Source organism: Pseudorasbora parva, chromosome 15 (assembly GCF_024679245.1).
Source record: "Pseudorasbora parva isolate DD20220531a chromosome 15, ASM2467924v1, whole genome shotgun sequence".
NCBI classification, from domain to species: Eukaryota; Metazoa; Chordata; class Actinopteri; order Cypriniformes; family Gobionidae; genus Pseudorasbora; species Pseudorasbora parva.
In genome coordinates this window covers 41,087,688-41,108,299 of record NC_090186.1, presented here as the reverse complement: position 1 = coordinate 41,108,299, position 20,612 = coordinate 41,087,688, and the positions used below count along the sequence as shown (strand labels likewise).

The window sequence follows — 20,612 nt, the reverse complement described above, 5'->3', positions numbered from 1 at the left end:
TGTGGTATGTGCTGGAGCAACAAGTTCAATCCACGGCGACTCCACCTCGCAACCTACAGGACTTGAAGGATCTGCTGTTGACACCTTTGAGCCAGAGACAGCAGGACACATTCACATAGAAGCCTTGACTTTAGACGGTGGGATGGTGCTGTTTTGGCAACACGCAGAAGGCCAACACCATATTCGGCAGGTGGTCATAATGTTTTGGCTCCTCTTTGTGTACGGGATTACAGTAATGTTATTGAAATTTTGTAATTATCATTTTGGGGGAAATATATGTATTTGTTATGGAAAATGCCACTTAAAATCTTAGAGGCTTACTTTATAATGAAGTATAAGTATAATGTAAATATTAAATATATAAAAAAAAGACATTTTTTAAAAAGTATAATGATAAATAATATTGTCCTTTATAATAATAAATATAAGTCCTTTTTTGTTTCTATTGGATTTGAGGTGAAAAATTCTGGCCATGTTTTGTGAGAATCTCCTTTCATTTTCTCCTAGTGTTATTGGGCTTCTGACCCTGAGCTCAGCTGTACTGCAGTTCAGTAACCCTCTTTATTCTCATGAGAATACTGCTCTTCCTCAGTTCTTTTGCCACGGCCCCACACACACACACACAATCATATGTGCATTATATACAGTATCACACAGCACTGCTGCCCCTGACTAAATTATTGATACTATTGCTTTTAAAGACTGAATAATGAGCATGTGTTTACTGGAACACACACACACACACACACACACACACACATTTGTTTTTGTGAAATGTGGGGTCTTTCCATAAGCGTAATGGTTTTTATACTGTACAAACCGTATTTTCTATCCCCTTACACTGCCCCTGCCCCTAAACCTACCCATCACAGGAAACATTCTGCATTTTTACCTTCTTAAAAAAATAATTCTGTATGATTTATAAGCATTTTCAAAAGTGGAAAAAAAATGGCACCCTATCCTCCTAATACCCATGTCATTATATACATTTGTGTCCTGATATTTCACAAAAACAAGCACACACATCATCTCAGCCTATGTATTTTATATACGTGGAGCTACTTGAATATTTTGAACACTTCCAAATATTCTGATAATGCTAACAATGCAGGTGGTAAAAGTTTTTCCGATAATTTTTACAGATATTTTACAGAGAAACAAAACATCTCGTCTCATGATCAGGATGTAGAGCCAGAATTAAAGTGTTTTTAAAACTGTTGACTGAAATTACAGCCTTTTGCTTTACTCCTCTCTCTCTTTCTCCCACACATAGAGGGCTCAGATCTGGCCTGTAATTTAGCATCCCAAACACACACACGCACACACTCTGGTGTATTTGTGGAGGAAGTGAACTGTATCCAAGAATCCCAGAGGGAATTCCTCACAATTCGGCAAATGAGAATTTAATAAAAACTAATTAAAGAAGAAAAATTAATTAAAATAAAGTCTGTGAACAAAGTTTTGTGGATTTAAATTGATTGAGCAGTACCTATTTGATTATTAAAATATAGTTAAAATATCATGCAATTAGTTTGACTGACAGCCTGAGATATACAACTGATAATTGCTTATCAGTTTGAATTTAGAGTATTATTTAACGTGAGATTTTTTGCCTGTTTAAATGTTTTTATCATGAGAACTAATAGTGTTCTATATTTAGTTTTCAATAGTCATTGTTTAGTATTTATGATTCAGTGTTGCATTTATTCCATATTCTGTTTATTGTTCAATTTTTGGTATTTATTGTTTCATTTATGTTCAAAATGGTGGTGTACTATCTTCTGGACAGAGACTGACATGTGAGGAAGACAATAGCAAGTCTGTGTAATATAGGACATGTCACTGACTGTCTAGTGTGACCTTGTTATAGTTCTTTTGCATTTTTTCTGTCTATCTAGGTGAAAGAGGAGTGTCGTTTTTTAAATGCCCCCCCTGTTCCACCCCGCTGTGCTAAGGGCCCCGCCCCCAGCCCGCCAGTCCCCCGCTTCCCCAAATCTCCAGCCACACAGACACTCAACCCAAACCTCTCGTTTTATTCCTCTGGACTGCAAGAGAGGTAAAAATCACACACACAGAAAAATGTACTTATTGACTTAAAGGGTTAGCTGAAAGGAATGTCATTAATTACTCACCCTCATGTCGTTCCAAACCTGTACGATTTTCGTTCATCTTCAAACGCAACAACCACTGTAACGCTTCAAAAGTTCATAGAGATCATAAAACTAATCCACATGACCTGAGCAGTTTAGTCCAAATCTTCTGAAGAGACTTGATCTCTTTATAATTTTATATGATGAACAATTTTAATTTCGGCTTTTCACATTTAAACATTGACAGATGAACATGAACCTGCTTGACATGCCAGAACAAACCTCTTGAGGAAGCTCAAACGTGCTGCGCATGAATGAACCTCATTGGTTAGTGAAGCTCAAACGTGCTGCGCATGAATGAACCTCATTGGTTAGTGAAGCTCAAACGTGCTGCGCATGAATGAACCTCATTGGTTAGTGAAGCTCAAACGTGCTGCGTATGAATGAACCTCATTGGTTAGTGAAGCTCAAACGTGCTGCGTATGAATGAACCTCATTGGTTAGTGAAGCTCAAACGTGCTGCGTATGAATGAACCTCATTGGTTAGTGAAGCTCAAACGTGCTGCGTATGAATGAACCTCATTGGTTAGAGAAGCTCAAACGTGCTGCGTATGAATGAACCTCATTGGTTAGTGAAGCTCAAACGTGCTGCGTATGAATGAACCTCATTGGTTAGTGAAGCTCAAACGTGCTGCGCATGAATGAACCTCATTGGTTAGTGAAGCTCAAACGTGCTGCGCATGAATGAACCTCATTGGTTAGTGAAGCTCAAACGTGCTGCGCATGAATGAACCTCATTGGTTAGTGAAGCTCAAACGTGCTGCGCATGAATGAACCTCATTGGTTAGTGAAGCTCAAACGTGCTGCGCATGAATGAACCTCATTGGTTAGTGAAGCTCAAACGTGCTGCGCATGAATGAACCTCATTGGTTAGTGAAGCTCAAACGTGCTGCGCATGAATGAACCTCATTGGTTAGTGAAGCTCAAACGTGCTGCGCATGAATGAACCTCATTGGTTAGTGAAGCTCAAACGTGCTGCGTATGAATGAACCTCATTGGTTCGTGAAGCTCAAACGTGCTGCGTATGAATGAACCTCATTGGTTAGTGAAGCTCAAACGTGCTGCGTATGAATGAACCTCATTGGTTAGTGAAGCTCAAACGTGCTGCGTATGAATGAACCTCATTGGTTAGAGAAGCTCAAACGTGCTGCGCATGAATGAACCTCATTGGTTAGTGAAGCTCAAACGTGCTGCGCATGAATGAACCTCATTGGTTCGTGAAGCTCAAACGTGCTGCGTATGAATGAACCTCATTGGTTCGTGAAGCTCAAACGTGCTGCGCATGAATGAACCTCATTGGTTCGTGAAGCTCAAACGTGCTGCGCATGAATGAACCTCATTGGTTAGTGAAGCTCAAACGTGCTGCGTATGAATGAACCTCATTGGTTCGTGAAGCTCAAACGTGCTGCGTATGAATGAACCTCATTGGTTCGTGAAGCTCAAACGTGCTGCGCATGAATGAACCTCATTGGTTCGTGAAGCTCAAACGTGCTGCGCATGAATGAACCTCATTGGTTAGTGAAGCTCAAACGTGCTGCGCATGAATGAACCTCATTGGTTAGTGAAGCTCAAACGTGCTGCGCATGAATGAACCTCATTGGTTAGTGAAGCTCAAACGTGCTGCGCATGAATGAACCTCATTGGTTAGAGAAGCTCAAACGTGCTGCGCATGAATGAACCTCATTGGTTAGAGAAGCTCAAACGTGCTGCGCATGAATGAACCTCATTGGTTAGTGAAGCTCAAACGTGCTGCGCATGAATGAACCTCATTGGTTCGTGAAGCTCCAACGTGCTGCGTATGAATGAACCTCATTGGTTCGTGAAGCTCAAACGTGCTGCGCATGAATGAACCTCATTGGTTCGTGAAGCTCAAACGTGCTGCGCATGAATGAACCTCATTGGTTCGTGAAGCTCAAACGTGCTGCGCATGAATGAACCTCATTGGTTCGTGAAGCTCCAACGTGCTGCGTATGAATGAACCTCATTGGTTCGTGAAGCTCAAACGTGCTGCGCATGAATGAACCTCATTGGTTCGTGAAGCTCAAACGTGCTGCGCATGAATGAACCTCATTGGTTAGTGAAGCTCAAACGTGCTGCGCATGAATGAACCTCATTGGTTAGTGAAGCTCAAACGTGCTGCGTATGAATGAACCTCATTGGTCAGTGAAGCTCAAACGTGCTGCGCATGAATGAACCTCATTGGTCAGTGAAGCTCAAACGTGCTGCGCATGAATGAACCTCATTGGTTAGTGAAGCTCAAACGTGGTGCGCATGAATGAACCTCATTGGTTAGTGAAGCTCAAACGTGCTGCGTATGAATGAACCTCATTGGTTAGTGAAGCTCAAACGTGCTGCGCATGAATGAACCTCATTGGTTCGTGAAGCTCCAACGTGCTGCGTATGAATGAACCTCATTGGTTCGTGAAGCTCAAACGTGCTGCGCATGAATGAACCTCATTGGTTCGTGAAGCTCAAACGTGCTGCGCATGAATGAACCTCATTGGTTCGTGAAGCTCAAACGTGCTGCGCATGAATGAACCTCATTGGTTCGTGAAGCTCAAACGTGCTGCGCATGAATGAACCTCATTGGTTAGTGAAGCTCAAACGTGCTGCGCATGAATGAACCTCATTGGTTAGTGAAGCTCAAACGTGCTGCGCATGAATGAACCTCATTGGTTAGTGAAGCTCAAACGTGCTGCGTATGAATGAACCTCATTGGTTAGTGAAGCTCAAACGTGCTGCGCATGAATGAACCTCATTGGTCAGTGAAGCTCAAACGTGCTGCGCATGAATGAACCTCATTGGTTAGTGAAGCTCAAACGTGCTGCGTATGAATGAACCTCATTGGTTAGTGAAGCTCAAACGTGCTGCGTATGAATGAACCTCATTGGTTCGTGAAGCTCAAACGTGCTGCGTATGAATGAACCTCATTGGTTCGTGAAGCTCAAACGTGCTGCGCATGAATGAACCTCATTGGTTCGTGAAGCTCAAACGTGCTGCGCATGAATGAACCTCATTGGTTAGTGAAGCTCAAACGTGCTGCGCATGAATGAACCTCATTGGTTAGTGAAGCTCAAACGTGCTGCGTATGAATGAACCTCATTGGTTAGTGAAGCTCAAACGTGCTGCGCATGAATGAACCTCATTGGTTAGTGAAGCTCAAACGTGCTGCGCATGAATGAACCTCATTGGTTAGTGAAGCTCAAACGTGCTGCGCATGAATGAACCTCATTGGTTAGTGAAGCTCAAACGTGCTGCGCATGAATGAACCTCATTGGTTAGTGAAGCTCAAACGTGCTGCGCATGAATGAACCTCATTGGTTAGTGAAGCTCAAACGTGCTGCGCATGAATGAACCTCATTGGTTAGTGAAGCTCAAACGTGCTGCGCATGAATGAACCTCATTGGTTAGTGAAGCTCAAACGTGCTGCGCATGAATGAACCTCATTGGTTAGTGAAGCTCAAACGTGCTGCGCATGAATGAACCTCATTGGTTAGTGAAGCTCAAACGTGCTGCGCATGAATGAACCTCATTGGTTAGTGAAGCTCAAACGTGCTGCGTATGAATGAACCTCATTGGTTAGTGAAGCTCAAACGTGCTGCGCATGAATGAACCTCATTGGTTAGTGAAGCTCAAACGTGCTGCGTATGAATGAACCTCATTGGTTCGTGAAGCTCAAACGTGCTGCGAATGAATGAACCTCATTGGTTAGAGAAGCTCAAACGTGCTGCGCATGAATGAACCTCATTGGTTCGTGAAGCTCAAACGTGCTGCGCATGAATGAACCTCATTGGTTAGTGAAGCTCAAACGTGCTGCGCATGAATGAACCTCATTGGTTCGTGAAGCTCAAACGTGCTGCGCATGAATGAACCTCATTGGTTAGTGAAGCTCAAACGTGCTGCGCATGAATGAACCTCATTGGTTAGTGAAGCTCAAACGTGCTGCGTATGAATGAACCTCATTGGTTCGTGAAGCTCAAACGTGCTGCGTATGAATGAACCTCATTGGTTAGTGAAGCTCAAACGTGCTGCGTATGAATGAACCTCATTGGTTCGTGAAGCTCAAACGTGCTGCGCATGAATGAACCTCATTGGTTAGTGAAGCTCAAACGTGCTGCGCATGAATGAACCTCATTGGTTAGTGAAGCTCAAACGTGCTGCGCATGAATGAACCTCATTGGTTAGTGAAGCTCAAACGTGCTGCGCATGAATGAACCTCATTGGTTAGAGAAGCTCAAACGTGCTGCGCATGAATGAACCTCATTGGTTAGAGAAGCTCAAACGTGCTGCGTATGAATGAACCTCATTGGTTAGAGAAGCTCAAACGTGCTGCGCATGAATGAACCTCATTGGTTAGTGAAGCTCAAACGTGCTGCGTATGAATGAACCTCATTGGTTAGAGAAGCTCAAACGTGCTGCGCATGAATGAACCTCATTGGTTAGTGAAGCTCAAACGTGCTGCGCATGAATGAACCTCATTGGTTCGTGAAGCTCCAACGTGCTGCGTATGAATGAACCTCATTGGTTCGTGAAGCTCAAACGTGCTGCGCATGAATGAACCTCATTGGTTCGTGAAGCTCAAACGTGCTGCGCATGAATGAACCTCATTGGTTCGTGAAGCTCAAACGTGCTGCGCATGAATGAACCTCATTGGTTCGTGAAGCTCCAACGTGCTGCGTATGAATGAACCTCATTGGTTCGTGAAGCTCAAACGTGCTGCGCATGAATGAACCTCATTGGTTCGTGAAGCTCAAACGTGCTGCGCATGAATGAACCTCATTGGTTAGTGAAGCTCAAACGTGCTGCGCATGAATGAACCTCATTGGTTAGTGAAGCTCAAACGTGCTGCGTATGAATGAACCTCATTGGTCAGTGAAGCTCAAACGTGCTGCGCATGAATGAACCTCATTGGTCAGTGAAGCTCAAACGTGCTGCGCATGAATGAACCTCATTGGTTAGAGAAGCTCAAACGTGCTGCGCATGAATGAACCTCATTGGTTAGTGAAGCTCAAACGTGCTGCGCATGAATGAACCTCATTGGTTAGTGAAGCTCAAACGTGCTGCGTATGAATGAACCTCATTGGTTAGTGAAGCTCAAACGTGCTGCGAATGAATGAACCTCATTGGTTAGTGAAGCTCAAACGTGCTGCGTATGAATGAACCTCATTGGTTAGTGAAGCTCAAACGTGCTGCGAATGAATGAACCTCATTGGTTAGTGAAGCTCAAACGTGCTGCGCATGAATGAACCTCATTGGTTAGTGAAGCTCAAACGTGCTGCGCATGAATGAACCTCATTGGTTCGTGAAGCTCAAACGTGCTGCGTATGAATGAACCTCATTGGTTCGTGAAGCTCAAACGTGCTGCGAATGAATGAACCTCATTGGTTAGAGAAGCTCAAACGTGCTGCGCATGAATGAACCTCATTGGTTAGTGAAGCTCAAACGTGCTGCGTATGAATGAACCTCATTGGTTAGTGAAGCTCAAACGTGCTGCGCATGAATGAACCTCATTGTTCAGTGAAGCTCAAACGTGCTGCGCATGAATGAACCTCATTGGTTAGTGAAGCTCAAACGTGCTGCGCATGAATGAACCTCATTGGTCAGTGAAGCTCAAACGTGCTGCGCATGAATGAACCTCATTGGTTAGTGAAGCTCAAACGTGCTGCGTATGAATGAACCTCATTGGTTAGTGAAGCTCAAACGTGCTGCGCATGAATGAACCTCATTGGTTCGTGAAGCTCAAACGTGCTGCGTATAAATGAACCTCATTGGTTCGTGAAGCTCAAACGTGCTGCGCATGAATGAACCTCATTGGTTCGTGAAGCTCAAACGTGCTGCGCATGAATGAACCTCATTGGTTCGTGAAGCTCAAACGTGCTGCGCATGAATGAACCTCATTGGTTCGTGAAGCTCAAACGTGCTGCGTATGAATGAACCTCATTGGTTAGTGAAGCTCAAACGTGCTGCGCATGAATGAACCTCATTGGTTAGTGAAGCTCAAACGTGCTGCGCATGAATGAACCTCATTGGTTCGTGAAGCTCAAACGTGCTGCGTATAAATGAACCTCATTGGTTCGTGAAGCTCAAACGTGCTGCGCATGAATGAACCTCATTGGTTCGTGAAGCTCAAACGTGCTGCGTATGAATGAACCTCATTGGTTCGTGAAGCTCAAACGTGCTGCGCATGAATGAACCTCATTGGTTCGTGAAGCTCCAACGTGCTGCGTATGAATGAACCTCATTGGTTCGTGAAGCTCCAACGTGCTGCGTATGAATGAACCTCATTGGTTCGTGAAGCTCCAACGTGCTGCGTATGAATGAACCTCATTGGTTCGTGAAGCTCAAACGTGCTGCGCATGAATGAACCTCATTGGTTAGTGAAGCTCAAACGTGCTGCGCATGAATGAACCTCATTGGTTAGTGAAGCTCAAACGTGCTGCGTATGAATGAACCTCATTGGTTCGTGAAGCTCCAACGTGCTGCGTATGAATGAACCTCATTGGTTCGTGAAGCTCCAACGTGCTGCGTATGAATGAACCTCATTGGTTCGTGAAGCTCCAACGTGCTGCGTATGAATGAACCTCATTGGTTCGTGAAGCTCCAACGTGCTGCGTATGAATGAACCTCATTGGTTCGTGAAGCTCAAACGTGCTGCGTATGAATGAACCTCATTGGTTCGTGAAGCTCCAACGTGCTGCGTATGAATGAACCTCATTGGTTCGTGAAGCTCAAACGTGCTGCGCATGAATGAACCTCATTGGTCAGTGAAGCTCAAACGTGCTGCGCATGAATGAACCTCATTGGTTAGTGAAGCTCAAACGTGCTGCGCATGAATGAACCTCATTGGTTATTGAAGCTCAAACGTGCTGCGTATGAATGAACCTCATTGGTTAGTGAAGCTCAAACGTGCTGCGAATGAATGAACCTCATTGGTTAGTGAAGCTCAAACGTGCTGCGTATGAATGAACCTCATTGGTTAGTGAAGCTCAAACGTGCTGCGAATGAATGAACCTCATTGGTTAGTGAAGCTCAAACGTGCTGCGCATGAATGAACCTCATTGGTTCGTGAAGCTCAAACGTGCTGCGCATGAATGAACCTCATTGGTTCGTGAAGCTCAAACGTGCTGCGTATGAATGAACCTCATTGGTTAGTGAAGCTCAAACGTGCTGCGTATGAATGAACCTCATTGGTTAGTGAAGCTCAAACGTGCTGCGCATGAATGAACCTCATTGGTTAGTGAAGCTCAAACGTGCTGCGCATGAATGAACCTCATTGGTTCGTGAAGCTCCAACGTGCTGCGCATGAATGAACCTCATTGGTTAGTGAAGCTCAAACGTGCTGCGTATGAATGAACCTCATTGGTTAGTGAAGCTCAAACGTGCTGCGCATGAATGAACCTCATTGGTTCGTGAAGCTCCAACGTGCTGCGCATGAATGAACCTCATTGGTTCGTGAAGCTCAAACGTGCTGCGCATGAATGAACCTCATTGGTTCGTGAAGCTCAAACGTGCTGCGCATGAATGAACCTCATTGGTTCGTGAAGCTCAAACGTGCTGCGCATGAATGAACCTCATTGGTTAGTGAAGCTCCAACGTGCTGCGTATGAATGAACCTCATTGGTTCGTGAAGCTCAAACGTGCTGCGCATGAATGAACCTCATTGGTTCGTGAAGCTCAAACGTGCTGCGTATGAATGAACCTCATTGGTTCGTGAAGCTCAAACGTGCTGCGCATGAATGAACCTCATTGGTTCGTGAAGCTCAAACGTGCTGCGTATGAATGAACCTCATTGGTTAGTGAAGCTCAAACGTGCTGCGTATGAATGAACCTCATTGGTTCGTGAAGCTCAAACCTGCTGCGCATGAATGAACCTCATTGGTTAGTGAAGCTCCAACGTGCTGCGCATGAATGAACCTCATTGGTTCGTGAAGCTCAAACGTGCTGCGTATGAATGAACCTCATTGGTCCGTGAAGCTCAAACGTGCTGCGCATGAATGAACCTCATTGGTTCGTGAAGCTCAAACGTGCTGCGTATGAATGAACCTCATTGGTTCGTGAAGCTCAAACGTGCTGCGCATGAATGAACCTCATTGGTCCGTGAAGCTCAAACGTGCTGCGTATGAATGAACCTCATTGGTCCGTGAAGCTCAAACGTGCTGCGCATGAATGAACCTCATTGGTCAGTGAAGCTCAAACGTGCTGCGTATGAATGAACCTCATTGGTTAGTGAAGCTCAAACGTGCTGCGCATGAATGAACCTCATTGGTTCGTGAAGCTCAAACGTGCTGCGCATGAATGAACCTCATTGGTTCGTGAAGCTCAAACGTGCTGCGCATGAATGAACCTCATTGGTCAGTGAAGCTCAAACGTGCTGCGCATGAATGAACCTCATTGGTTAGTGAAGCTCAAACGTGCTGCGCATGAATGAACCTCATTGGTTCGTGAAGCTCAAACGTGCTGCGCATGAATGAACCTCATTGGTTAGTGAAGCTCAAACGTGCTGCGCATGAATGAACCTCATTGGTTCGTGAAGCTCAAACGTGCTGCGTATGAATGAACCTCATTGGTTCGTGAAGCTCAAACGTGCTGCGCATGAATGAACCTCATTGGTTCGTGAAGCTCAAACGTGCTGCGTATGAATGAACCTCATTGGTTAGTGAAGCTCAAACGTGCTGCGCATGAATGAACCTCATTGGTTCGTGAAGCTCAAACGTGCTGCGCATGAATGAACCTCATTGGTTCGTGAAGCTCAAACGTGCTGCGCATGAATGAACCTCATTGGTTCGTGAAGCTCAAACGTGCTGCGCATGAATGAACCTCATTGGTTCGTGAAGCTCAAACGTGCTGCGCATGAATGAACCTCATTGGTTCGTGAAGCTCAAACGTGCTGCGTATGAATGAACCTCATTGGTTAGTGAAGCTCAAACGTGCTGCGTATGAATGAACCTCATTGGTTAGTGAAGCTCAAACGTGCTGCGCATGAATGAACCTCTTTGGTTCGTGAAGCTCAAACGTGCTGCGCATGAATGAACCTCATTGGTTAGTGAAGCTCAAACGTGCTGCGAATGAATGAACCTCATTGGTTAGTGAAGCTCAAACGTGCTGCGCATGAATGAACCTCATTGGTTAGTGAAGCTCAAACGTGCTGCGCATGAATGAACCTCATTGGTTCGTGAAGCTCAAACGTGCTGCGAATGAATGAACCTCATTGGTTAGTGAAGCTCAAACGTGCTGCGCATGAATGAACCTCTTTGGTTCGTGAAGCTCAAACGTGCTGCGTATGAATGAACCTCATTGGTTCGTGAAGCTCAAACGTGCTGCGCATGAATGAACCTCATTGGTTCGTGAAGCTCAAACGTGCTGCGTATGAATGAACCTCATTGGTTCGTGAAGCTCAAACGTGCTGCGCATGAATGAACCTCATTGGTTCGTGAAGCTCAAACGTGCTGCGCATGAATGAACCTCATTGGTTCGTGAAGCTCAAACGTGCTGCGCATGAATGAACCTCATTGGTTCGTGAAGCTCAAACGTGCTGCGCATGAATGAACCTCATTGGTTCGTGAAGCTCAAACGTCCCTAGTAACACGAAAATGAACCTCACTGTTATCACACCTCATGTGAACATGCTTGAGCTTTCATTTTCCACAATCCTTAGATTTCATCAAAAATATCTTCTTTTCCAAAGATGAATGAAAGTCTTACCGGTTTGGAACGACATGAGGGTGATATTGTTATTATGAATGATAGAAAGTGCAACGTGAAATTTGGTGGAATAAGTCCTTGCCTTTTAAATAGAAGAGCCAATCGTGTCATGTCTTTTGGCTAGTCCACCTTAAAATATATATTATATATATAAAAGCATAAGAAATAACATTTATGGGACAATTGTTCATGTCAAGAAAAAAAACTGATTGTAAATGTTATTAAAATGTGAGTGTGGCAAGCAGTTTTTGAGATTTCAGGATTGTCCTATTCAAGTAGATGCGACTTGGTCTTGGATGCCCAAAATAGCAGCCACAAAGGCGTTGCTAATTGCTTTTCTTGAAAGGAATATTGCAAATGGAAGTATTGTGGTGTGGTGTGGTGTACTCTTGGAGGGTTTAAATAGAGCCTTTTAAGCTATTAGTTGGAGATAAGTAGGAATGGGAATCAAAAGGAAGTTAATTATTCCATTAATAATTATTTTAGTACTTTCGAGCAAATATTTCCATTCGGAAGCACTGATAATTGATCCTACTTAATAATATCATATACTACTAAACAAAGAAACAAAAACAATGTTATTTTTGCATTTATTTATTATGTAAAGGTACAAAAAAGGCCCGTACACTAAGATGATAAAGAGAAAACAAATAATTACATTCAAGAAAAAAACTACAGCTAAGGATCGGCAAATATTTTGGTCACAACATGATCTTGCATTTGCTTTCTTTTTTCCCTCACGATCTTTAACCCTATTAGAACGGGACTAGTTTTCTTTGGGGACGTTGCAAAAGTACTTTACAAATTTACAATCCGAATCTGCCATGTCTGTGTTTCTCCTCACACAACCTCAGTAAATATTCCAGAGCAAATTACCTTCACTGCTCTTCAGCAAACTCAACTGTCCTCTGAGAAATCTAATCGAAATCTACCTGTCCGAATATGCTTTTCCACATGCTTTCATTTAGTTTCAATATGGATGGTATAGAGCCAAATTTCATAAACTGTGAAGACTGCCCATTAGTAAAGGCCCGATATACTCACATTTTTCCGTTCTTCACTTAAGGGTTAGAAAGAAGTTTGAAATACGTGAGCAGCGATATACTGTTAGCTAAAATACGGACACCGCCTCTCAAAAACAAAATAAACACAAGAAAAATGGGGGGGGAAAAACAAGCGTTTTTTTAATAAAGCATAAGAAAAGCATTTGATCAAAATAACGTGGATACGTTCTGTAATTTGGCACTCTAGTAAAGTCACATTTATATATATATATATCACTATACAATAGATTACTTAAACAAACAGCTTTACCTTATAAAACATGAAAGCCAGTACCAGCGTCTCAGGCCCCGTCCACACGGAGACGCGTTCCGCTGTATACTTATAAATTTTGTACCGTATCAGCGTTTCGTCCACACGGATCCGGCGTTTTGAAGCATGAATGCGATATTTTTCGAAACCGGGTCCCAAAGCGGATAAATCTGAAAACGATCATCTTCCATTTCGTGTGTTCAGCGAATCCGTATATTTTCTGAAACGGTGATGTCATCACACTACGTCCAGCACGGGGAAAGAGTTGAGGAATACAACTATGGGCACTGGGCATGCGCACATCAATATTGCCTCATTTAATTACCGTATCTGCATTATTGTAAGGGTATGTTTAGGGTTGGGGTAGGTGTAGGCATTAATAAAACACATCTGTTAAGTAGCAAATGTATTTATTGTTATTTAATTGTGAGATTTTGGCTCACCTCCGACCACTGCTATACCCTTGCTAGCCACAACTCTTCTTCTCCGTTTTTAGTGTATTTCTGTGGCAGAATTACAGCGCCACACACTGGCCTGGCATGCAAACTACATCGTTTATAGTCCGTTTTCTTAATCCCGTGTGGACGCGGATATTTCTTGAAACGAGGAAAAAAAATGATCGGATTAGGAAAGCGCTGGCTTCGTGTGGACGAGGCCTCATTTTATTAGAAGACGTACAACTTAATTTTCTACTATAAAGCAACTCTCCAGTGTGTGTGCTTTCACTCGCGAACGTCTGACCTCGACAGACTCAACAGAGGAAATAAACCAGAGAAGAGTTCACTTACCTATTACGTAATCGCCACAGACCAATGGGAATTAGAAGGTGTTTACTTCGCGTTGGCAAGCCGTTTCAAACTCCTGAAACAAACACAAAACAAACTTCATCTTGGCCTGATTTTGTTTGTTTTTCGATTTGCTTGAAGTATCTCGAGGCCTTAAAGGGTTAGTTCACCCAAAAATGAAATTGATGTCATTAATGGCTCCCCCTAATGTCGTTCCTCATCCGTAAGACCTCCGTTCATCTTCAGAACACAGTTTAAGATATTATATATTTTAGTCCCAGAGCATATGCAGTCTATGTACACTATACTGTCCATGTCTGGAAAGGGAATAAAAACATCATCAAAGTAGTTCATATGTGACATCAGTTGGTTAATTAGAATCTCTTGAAGCATCGAAAATACATTTTGGTCCAAAAATAACAAAAACTACGACTTTATTCAGCCTTGTCTTCTCTTCCGCGTTCCTCAAATCAATGAATCGATAAATGATTCGGATCGCCAATGTCACGTGATTTCAGCAGTTTGACACGCGATCTGAACTGCTGAAATCACGTGACAATGGCGACCCGAATCATTGATCGATTGATTCATCCACTGATTCATGGAAGACAATGCTGAATAAAGTCGTAGTTTTTGTTATTTTTGGACCTAAATGTATTTCCGATGCTTCAAGAGACTCTAATTAACCAACTGATGTCACATATGAACTACTTTGATGATGTTTTTATTCCCTTTCTGGACATGGACAGTATAGTGTGCAAAGACTGCATATGCTCTGGGACTAAAATATAAAATATCTTAAACTGTGTGTGAAGATGAACGGAGGTCTTACGGGTGAGAAACGACATTAGGGGGAGCCATTAATCACATCAATTTCATTTTTGGGTGAACTAACCCTTTAAGTTACTTGTCTAGATTTCTCTGCTTACTTAGGCAAGTTTATTGTAATAATCTTTTACAATAATAAATTAAAAGACATATACTGTACAAGCACAGTCAATCTAGAAAACACACACACTTCCACCTCTGTAATAAACATGGAGATGTTAATCGGTACATGAAATCAGACATAGTGTGTAGTCTGAATCGGGCTTTAGTGTGTGTGCTTTATTTTGCAACTTTTTGTCTATTTGGATTAGACTTTTATACTTTTTTTTGGTGATTTCTTCCTTCATTTGTTTATTTATAACACAACTCTCTCTCTCAGTTCTGCTCCTCGTAGCGGAAGCAGCTCTCCATCGCCGGACTCTTACTCTCTGTACTGTTACCCATGCACCTGGGCCGACTGTGTGACCTCTGACCCCTGCGTAAGCCCTGATCCTGCTCAGCCCGCACAGGCTTGTTGGTCTCATCCTCGAGGAGGCGGGACTTATACCTCCAACATCCTCAACACACCTCTACTCAGCACTGACTCCGCCCAAAAGAACTACTCCACCTGCCCTAGACCACGGCCGGTTGCGCAGAACCGCTTCGCACCATTCGGTGCCCTAAACCCCTTTGCCAATCCGGGACACGCCCACGCCTCTTCTGATTGGCTCACCACTGGTAGGAACTCCCCCACCCTGATACCAGACCTCATTTGCTCCAGCCCCAAGGAGCCTCAAACCAATCAGGGAGCTTCAGAAAGTTGTCCAGAGCCTCCACCCAGACCAGTCAAGAGTTCAGAAGAGGATGCGGTAACCGTGGACACAGCCTCCGGATCAGTCACCATGACAAGGGGGGCGGAGGGCGGGGCTGGGTCTTCATGGCGACCCCCCGCAGAGCTCTGCTGGCTCTCGGTGGAGGAGGTTTCGTCCAGTCTGAGGTTTATCGGCCTTTCGGACGACGTGATTGGTCTGTTCAGTCGAGAGAGGATCGATGGCTCTATTTTCACTCAGCTGACAGAGGAAATCCTGTCGGAGGACTTTAACCTCACCAAACTACAGGTCAAAAAAATCATGCAGTTCATCAAGGGATGGAGACCCAAGATATGAGGGCAACGTTATCGTGAACTTATAGATGTTTTTATTTGAGAGACACAAAATTATTCCAGCCACAATGAGTGCTTCGGCTCGGACAATTTCAGATGTTTTATAAGTGTGTATGTGTATGTGTGTGTCTGAAATACACCTCTCTAATCGAAGGACTGACAGATTGTGACTAATATATTATGGAGCACTATTTGATGTTTTTATTTTGGGGGTTGGGTTATTTTGTGTACCTTCAGTGGACAGTCAGAGCTCATCTTGTGGCCGTTCTGCTGTCTTTCAATGGTTTACTGACTGTGTTTTTTTCTTCTTCTAATAATCTGACTGATTGTCAGTTGGATTTGGTTCAATCTGGGTGAATCTCATGAAACCTGTCAGGATCATGTCCAGGTCATATTTCACCCCAAAGCAAAAATGCATAAATAAATTGTCATTGTTAGAACGTATGAAAATCTTTTTCTCGTTACTGTAACATGGAAAAATAGGTACAAATAATTTTAAGGTGTCACCTTAATTTACAGCACTTTATACAGTTCAGATAGTTTCAAAGCAGCTTTACAGTAATAATCAGGAAAATAACAGAATCAATGATGCAAACCTCATCAGATTTGAAAAATTCAAAATCTGCAGTAAAGCAGCTGTAAAAAGACAATAGTGTCGTTATTCAGCTCAGTTCAATAACTGTAAAGTTTATTAATCATAACAAGAGTTATAAGATATTCAATTATAAGCAGCTCTACAAAAGCGAATAGTGTTGTCATCAACTAAAGCTAGTTCAGTGTTGATGCAAAACTCAAAAGTATAACATCTGAACATTATTTTAATGAGAATTTTGGCGGTGAATGTTCATAAAAAATTCTGGTGAAAAAAAAATATTTTGGGGGGTGGTTTTTGACTGGTTTGACAGGATTCACCCACTTGAGAACAATTTTCTCCATTCAATCTGCTCTCATAATGAGCTCATGTCATGCACACAGGAAGTGAGACTTTTTAGAGACTTAAAGAGTTTGTGATGTACACACTAATAAGAGCAGTGAGTTTACAGTCGAAAGAACACACTGTAATTAGGTGACTGTAATTAAGAGTTTACTAAATGCGGCCTACACTGATGGAGGATGTGTGTGTGAGGCGAGTCAGAGCTGCTGAAATGAGAAGGTTTTAGCCTCATCTCACTGTTTTTAAAAAATGTTTTATCAGCATTTCAGGAATGTTTCTGGAATGTTTATTTAACAGATTTCCCCCTTTGTAGATGCATGTGTACTTTGAATAATATTTAACAGCGGTAGTGTTTCATTTGTACTGTAATTTCATCATGTATGATTTAATCCTGCTGGATCAACTACAGAAAAGAATAAATCAATAGTGCTCACTTGAACGAAGTAAATCTTCAATGTACTTGTTTCTGAATGGAATAATAAAGCAATAAGCCCTATGAAGCCGGGGTTTACAGTAAATGTATAACAGCTAAGGGGCATTATAAAACCCCCTTAGCTGCTATAAATTCACCGTAACCAATGCCTTCATGGTGCTTATTGCTTTTATTACTACATAATAAAAATATGAAAGCAAAAAAAGTATGTAACAATAGCCAAATTTCCATCCACTTTTCCCACTGTTTTGTTATCCAATTGGCCTTTTACCGCCTTTTACGATAAACTGGTGTGCATAATGACGTCATCCCTCCCAAAAAAGCAATGTAGCATTTTTTTATGCTAAAAAAAACTGCCCTTATTTCCATACAGAAATTTTCCATATATCGCAAATTATATATTTTCTTTTGCGTCACAAATGTTTGTAACATGCAGAGAATATTTCATATATATTCGTATTAAGACAATGTGCGTTTAAGTCTCTTTAGTCGGAGCAAGATGGCGGTGTAACGTTAACTTACCTTCTTTTAATGAATCTCACGAAAATATAAAAAGGTTTGTTAATACTGCTTAAAGAAAACGAAGAACAAAGAATGTGCATCAGGGGTGAGTTTTAATCTTTTATGTTTTTAATTAATCTATGAAGCCACTGTAAACTATATCGTTATATATATATATATATATATATATATATATATATATATATATATATATATATATATATATATATATACTCCCACTGGTATTTACGACTTCATTGTGGCATTCATGCGCGTTCAACTCGTTGAAGATTTGTTTTATGGTTTTTTGCTTAGTGTGAAACGTTACTGCATAAAGTTGTTTGTTTTAGAACTATTTTCGAACAGACAATTGATTAAAATTGTACGTCACTACTTCTTGTTTATTTAACTGTTGAATTTACAGGCCAAATTTACTTATTTTGGTAGGCTTTTTTTGCCCCAAACCTCTATTAAATTAACATTAACTATTAATTTACGACGCTGCAATGGCCCATCCCAGGTCAAAACCATAGACAGTAAAAGAAATGGACGGAGCGTTCCCATTGACGTCAACGGCGAAAGAATGAAGTCAACCTAGGGGCACTCACTTCCTGATGGCTGAGTGAACTGCGCAGGCTCAGACTAAGCTTGACGACGTAGATGTGACGTGAGCCTCCTGTCTGACAGCTGTGAGTCTTCTAGTAGATGTGGAAAGCGAAATCTGAATCACGTTGTTTAAATATTTTCTCCCGTTGCTTTTGGCTCACTATGGGCTTCTCCCCATTCTTCCCCCTTGACTTTATCAGACTAGTCTCCAGGACATGTCTCCACGTCCCCCCGACTGTCTCATAGACAGTAAAAGATTGCCTGCGAGCGTCTCCTCAGGTCTATACGGTAATTTCTCAACTGTGCGACAGGGTCGCGTTGGTTATGACGCAATCATTAGCCTATTTTTACAAAAACAGCTTCTGCGGGGCGATAGTGTAAGATACAAGGTAATGGAGCCTTTTATACATTGTCGTGTTTCTTTAGAAATAAACAATGGACAAATGGAGTCTTTAAACGTCTCAGATGTAAAGTTATTCACTGTCAAAGTGACTCAAAAATGAATGGGAGTCAATGGGATGCTAACAGCAGGTGATGGCTTGGTTAGCAATGGCAGCCCCTAGGGGTGGAACGCTTTCCGAGCGCTAGATTACCCCCTTGGTCAAAACAGTCAGAGTAAAAGAGCTAACAAGCTAAAAATGTAAATATGAACTCATATGTACACATAATTATATAATAACCTTTGTGAGAGATGTGCATTAGTTTTCTCGCTGTGCAAAAAATATTTCGCGGTTGTGATGAAATCTTCCTCTATTTTGTAAGAGGTGAGCGATGAGAAAATTCTTGCTAATGCTAACGCATTTGGCGGGCTTGTGATGACCATAGGACCATGGGTGATGACGCGTTTTAATGGTCGTCAGCATCTTAAATCCTAATTATTATGTTTATTTTTTAAATGTAAATGTATGTACATTTATAACACTATACTTTGTATTATATTACCTTTGCATCAAATTAAAAAAACTAGTTAGCTGCTGTGAGGTGTGGCTAGGTGACTATAAGTTGGTATCTTTCTCTCTTCTGACTGCTGTTATCAATCTATTTTCCCCTCTCTTTTTAAAGTTGTGAAAACACTATTTTCATTTAGCGAGTTGAGCAAATGGTAACTGTATTTTGCTGTTGAGCAAATTGCCCGACCTAAACATTTTGTGGGCGGGGCCAAGTTCGGCTGGCATCCAGGCTAACAACTTCCACTTCTGAGAAACAAATGCACAATTACAAATTACATTAAATACATATTAATTTGATAAAATCACTAATATTTTTTAAATTAATGAATCCCCTGACATGCTCTGAGGCCCCACACTTTGAAAATCCCTGTACTACAGTATATCAGTATCAGTGGCGGCTGGTCTGTCAGAGGGAAAGCTCATTTTCGGCCAATTGTCTTATTTATTTAAAAGTAAATTCTGCCCTACGTTCCTTTTCAAGAAAATGTTTTTTTACCCTGTGAATGAATGAACGATCTAAACAAATATTAAACTCTGTAAAACTGAAACAAGGAATGTGGTGTATAATTGTGTGAAATGTATGATGAAAATGAAGAAATTTCGCCAAGCAAATATCAAAGAAATAGGTTGCAGCAGTTTTTATTTCGACTGAACTTGAGAAATTCGCGATGGGACTGAGCGCGAATAGCTTCAGTGATTCCTTATAGTACAGAATCGCTGTCAGTCAAAAGGAGATGCAGACCCTCCAATCATCACGCAAAAGCTCGGAGTCCGGGCCAGCCCACTCCCCATTCACTCCCAGAGACGCTGAGCGTCCGTGGGCGGGACATAATCGCACCGTTTATCCAATGACCGTCTAGTTTCGAAGCGCTGAAAAAAACCGTTCAAAGCAGCCCCATTGAAGTCAATGGACGCTGGGCTTCAATAGGGAAATGCACTGTGACGCTGTGCGGGAATGTATGAGAAGGAAATCGAGTCAGCCGACCTGCTATATGTAACTGATTCTGAACAAGCTCGTCTTTGAGATGAACGTTTTCTAACGCATTTTTAGTCAATGCAATGTTAATATAATAGTACATATTTGACCATTAATTTTGGGACATTATAAGGGAAGCCGAGCTTCCCTTGCAGTCTTAAAGAAATCGCCACTGATCAGTATGCTGTATTTCAAAAATATCAATGTGAGTACATATGAAGGCATTCTTCACTCTTTCAATCAGTTTTTCGTTGCATACATTGAAATAACGGGAAATATCTGGTGTGAGTAG

General features: G+C 42.2%; 1 protein-coding gene across 1 annotated transcript in view; it reads left to right on the top strand.

Annotated features, from left to right (window-relative positions):
• Window positions 1–17,293, top strand: part of gareml (GRB2 associated, regulator of MAPK1-like) — a 30,603-nt gene extending 13,310 nt beyond the window's left edge. Inside the window, exons 5-6 of the mRNA XM_067418140.1 lie at window positions 1,899–2,056; window positions 15,159–17,293. Of these exons, the coding sequence (XP_067274241.1) occupies window positions 1,899–2,056; window positions 15,159–15,924 (924 nt within the window). The 3' untranslated portion in view covers window positions 15,925–17,293. The remainder of the gene's footprint in view (window positions 1–1,898; window positions 2,057–15,158) is intronic.
• The last annotated feature ends 3,319 nt before the right edge of the window (window positions 17,294–20,612 follow it).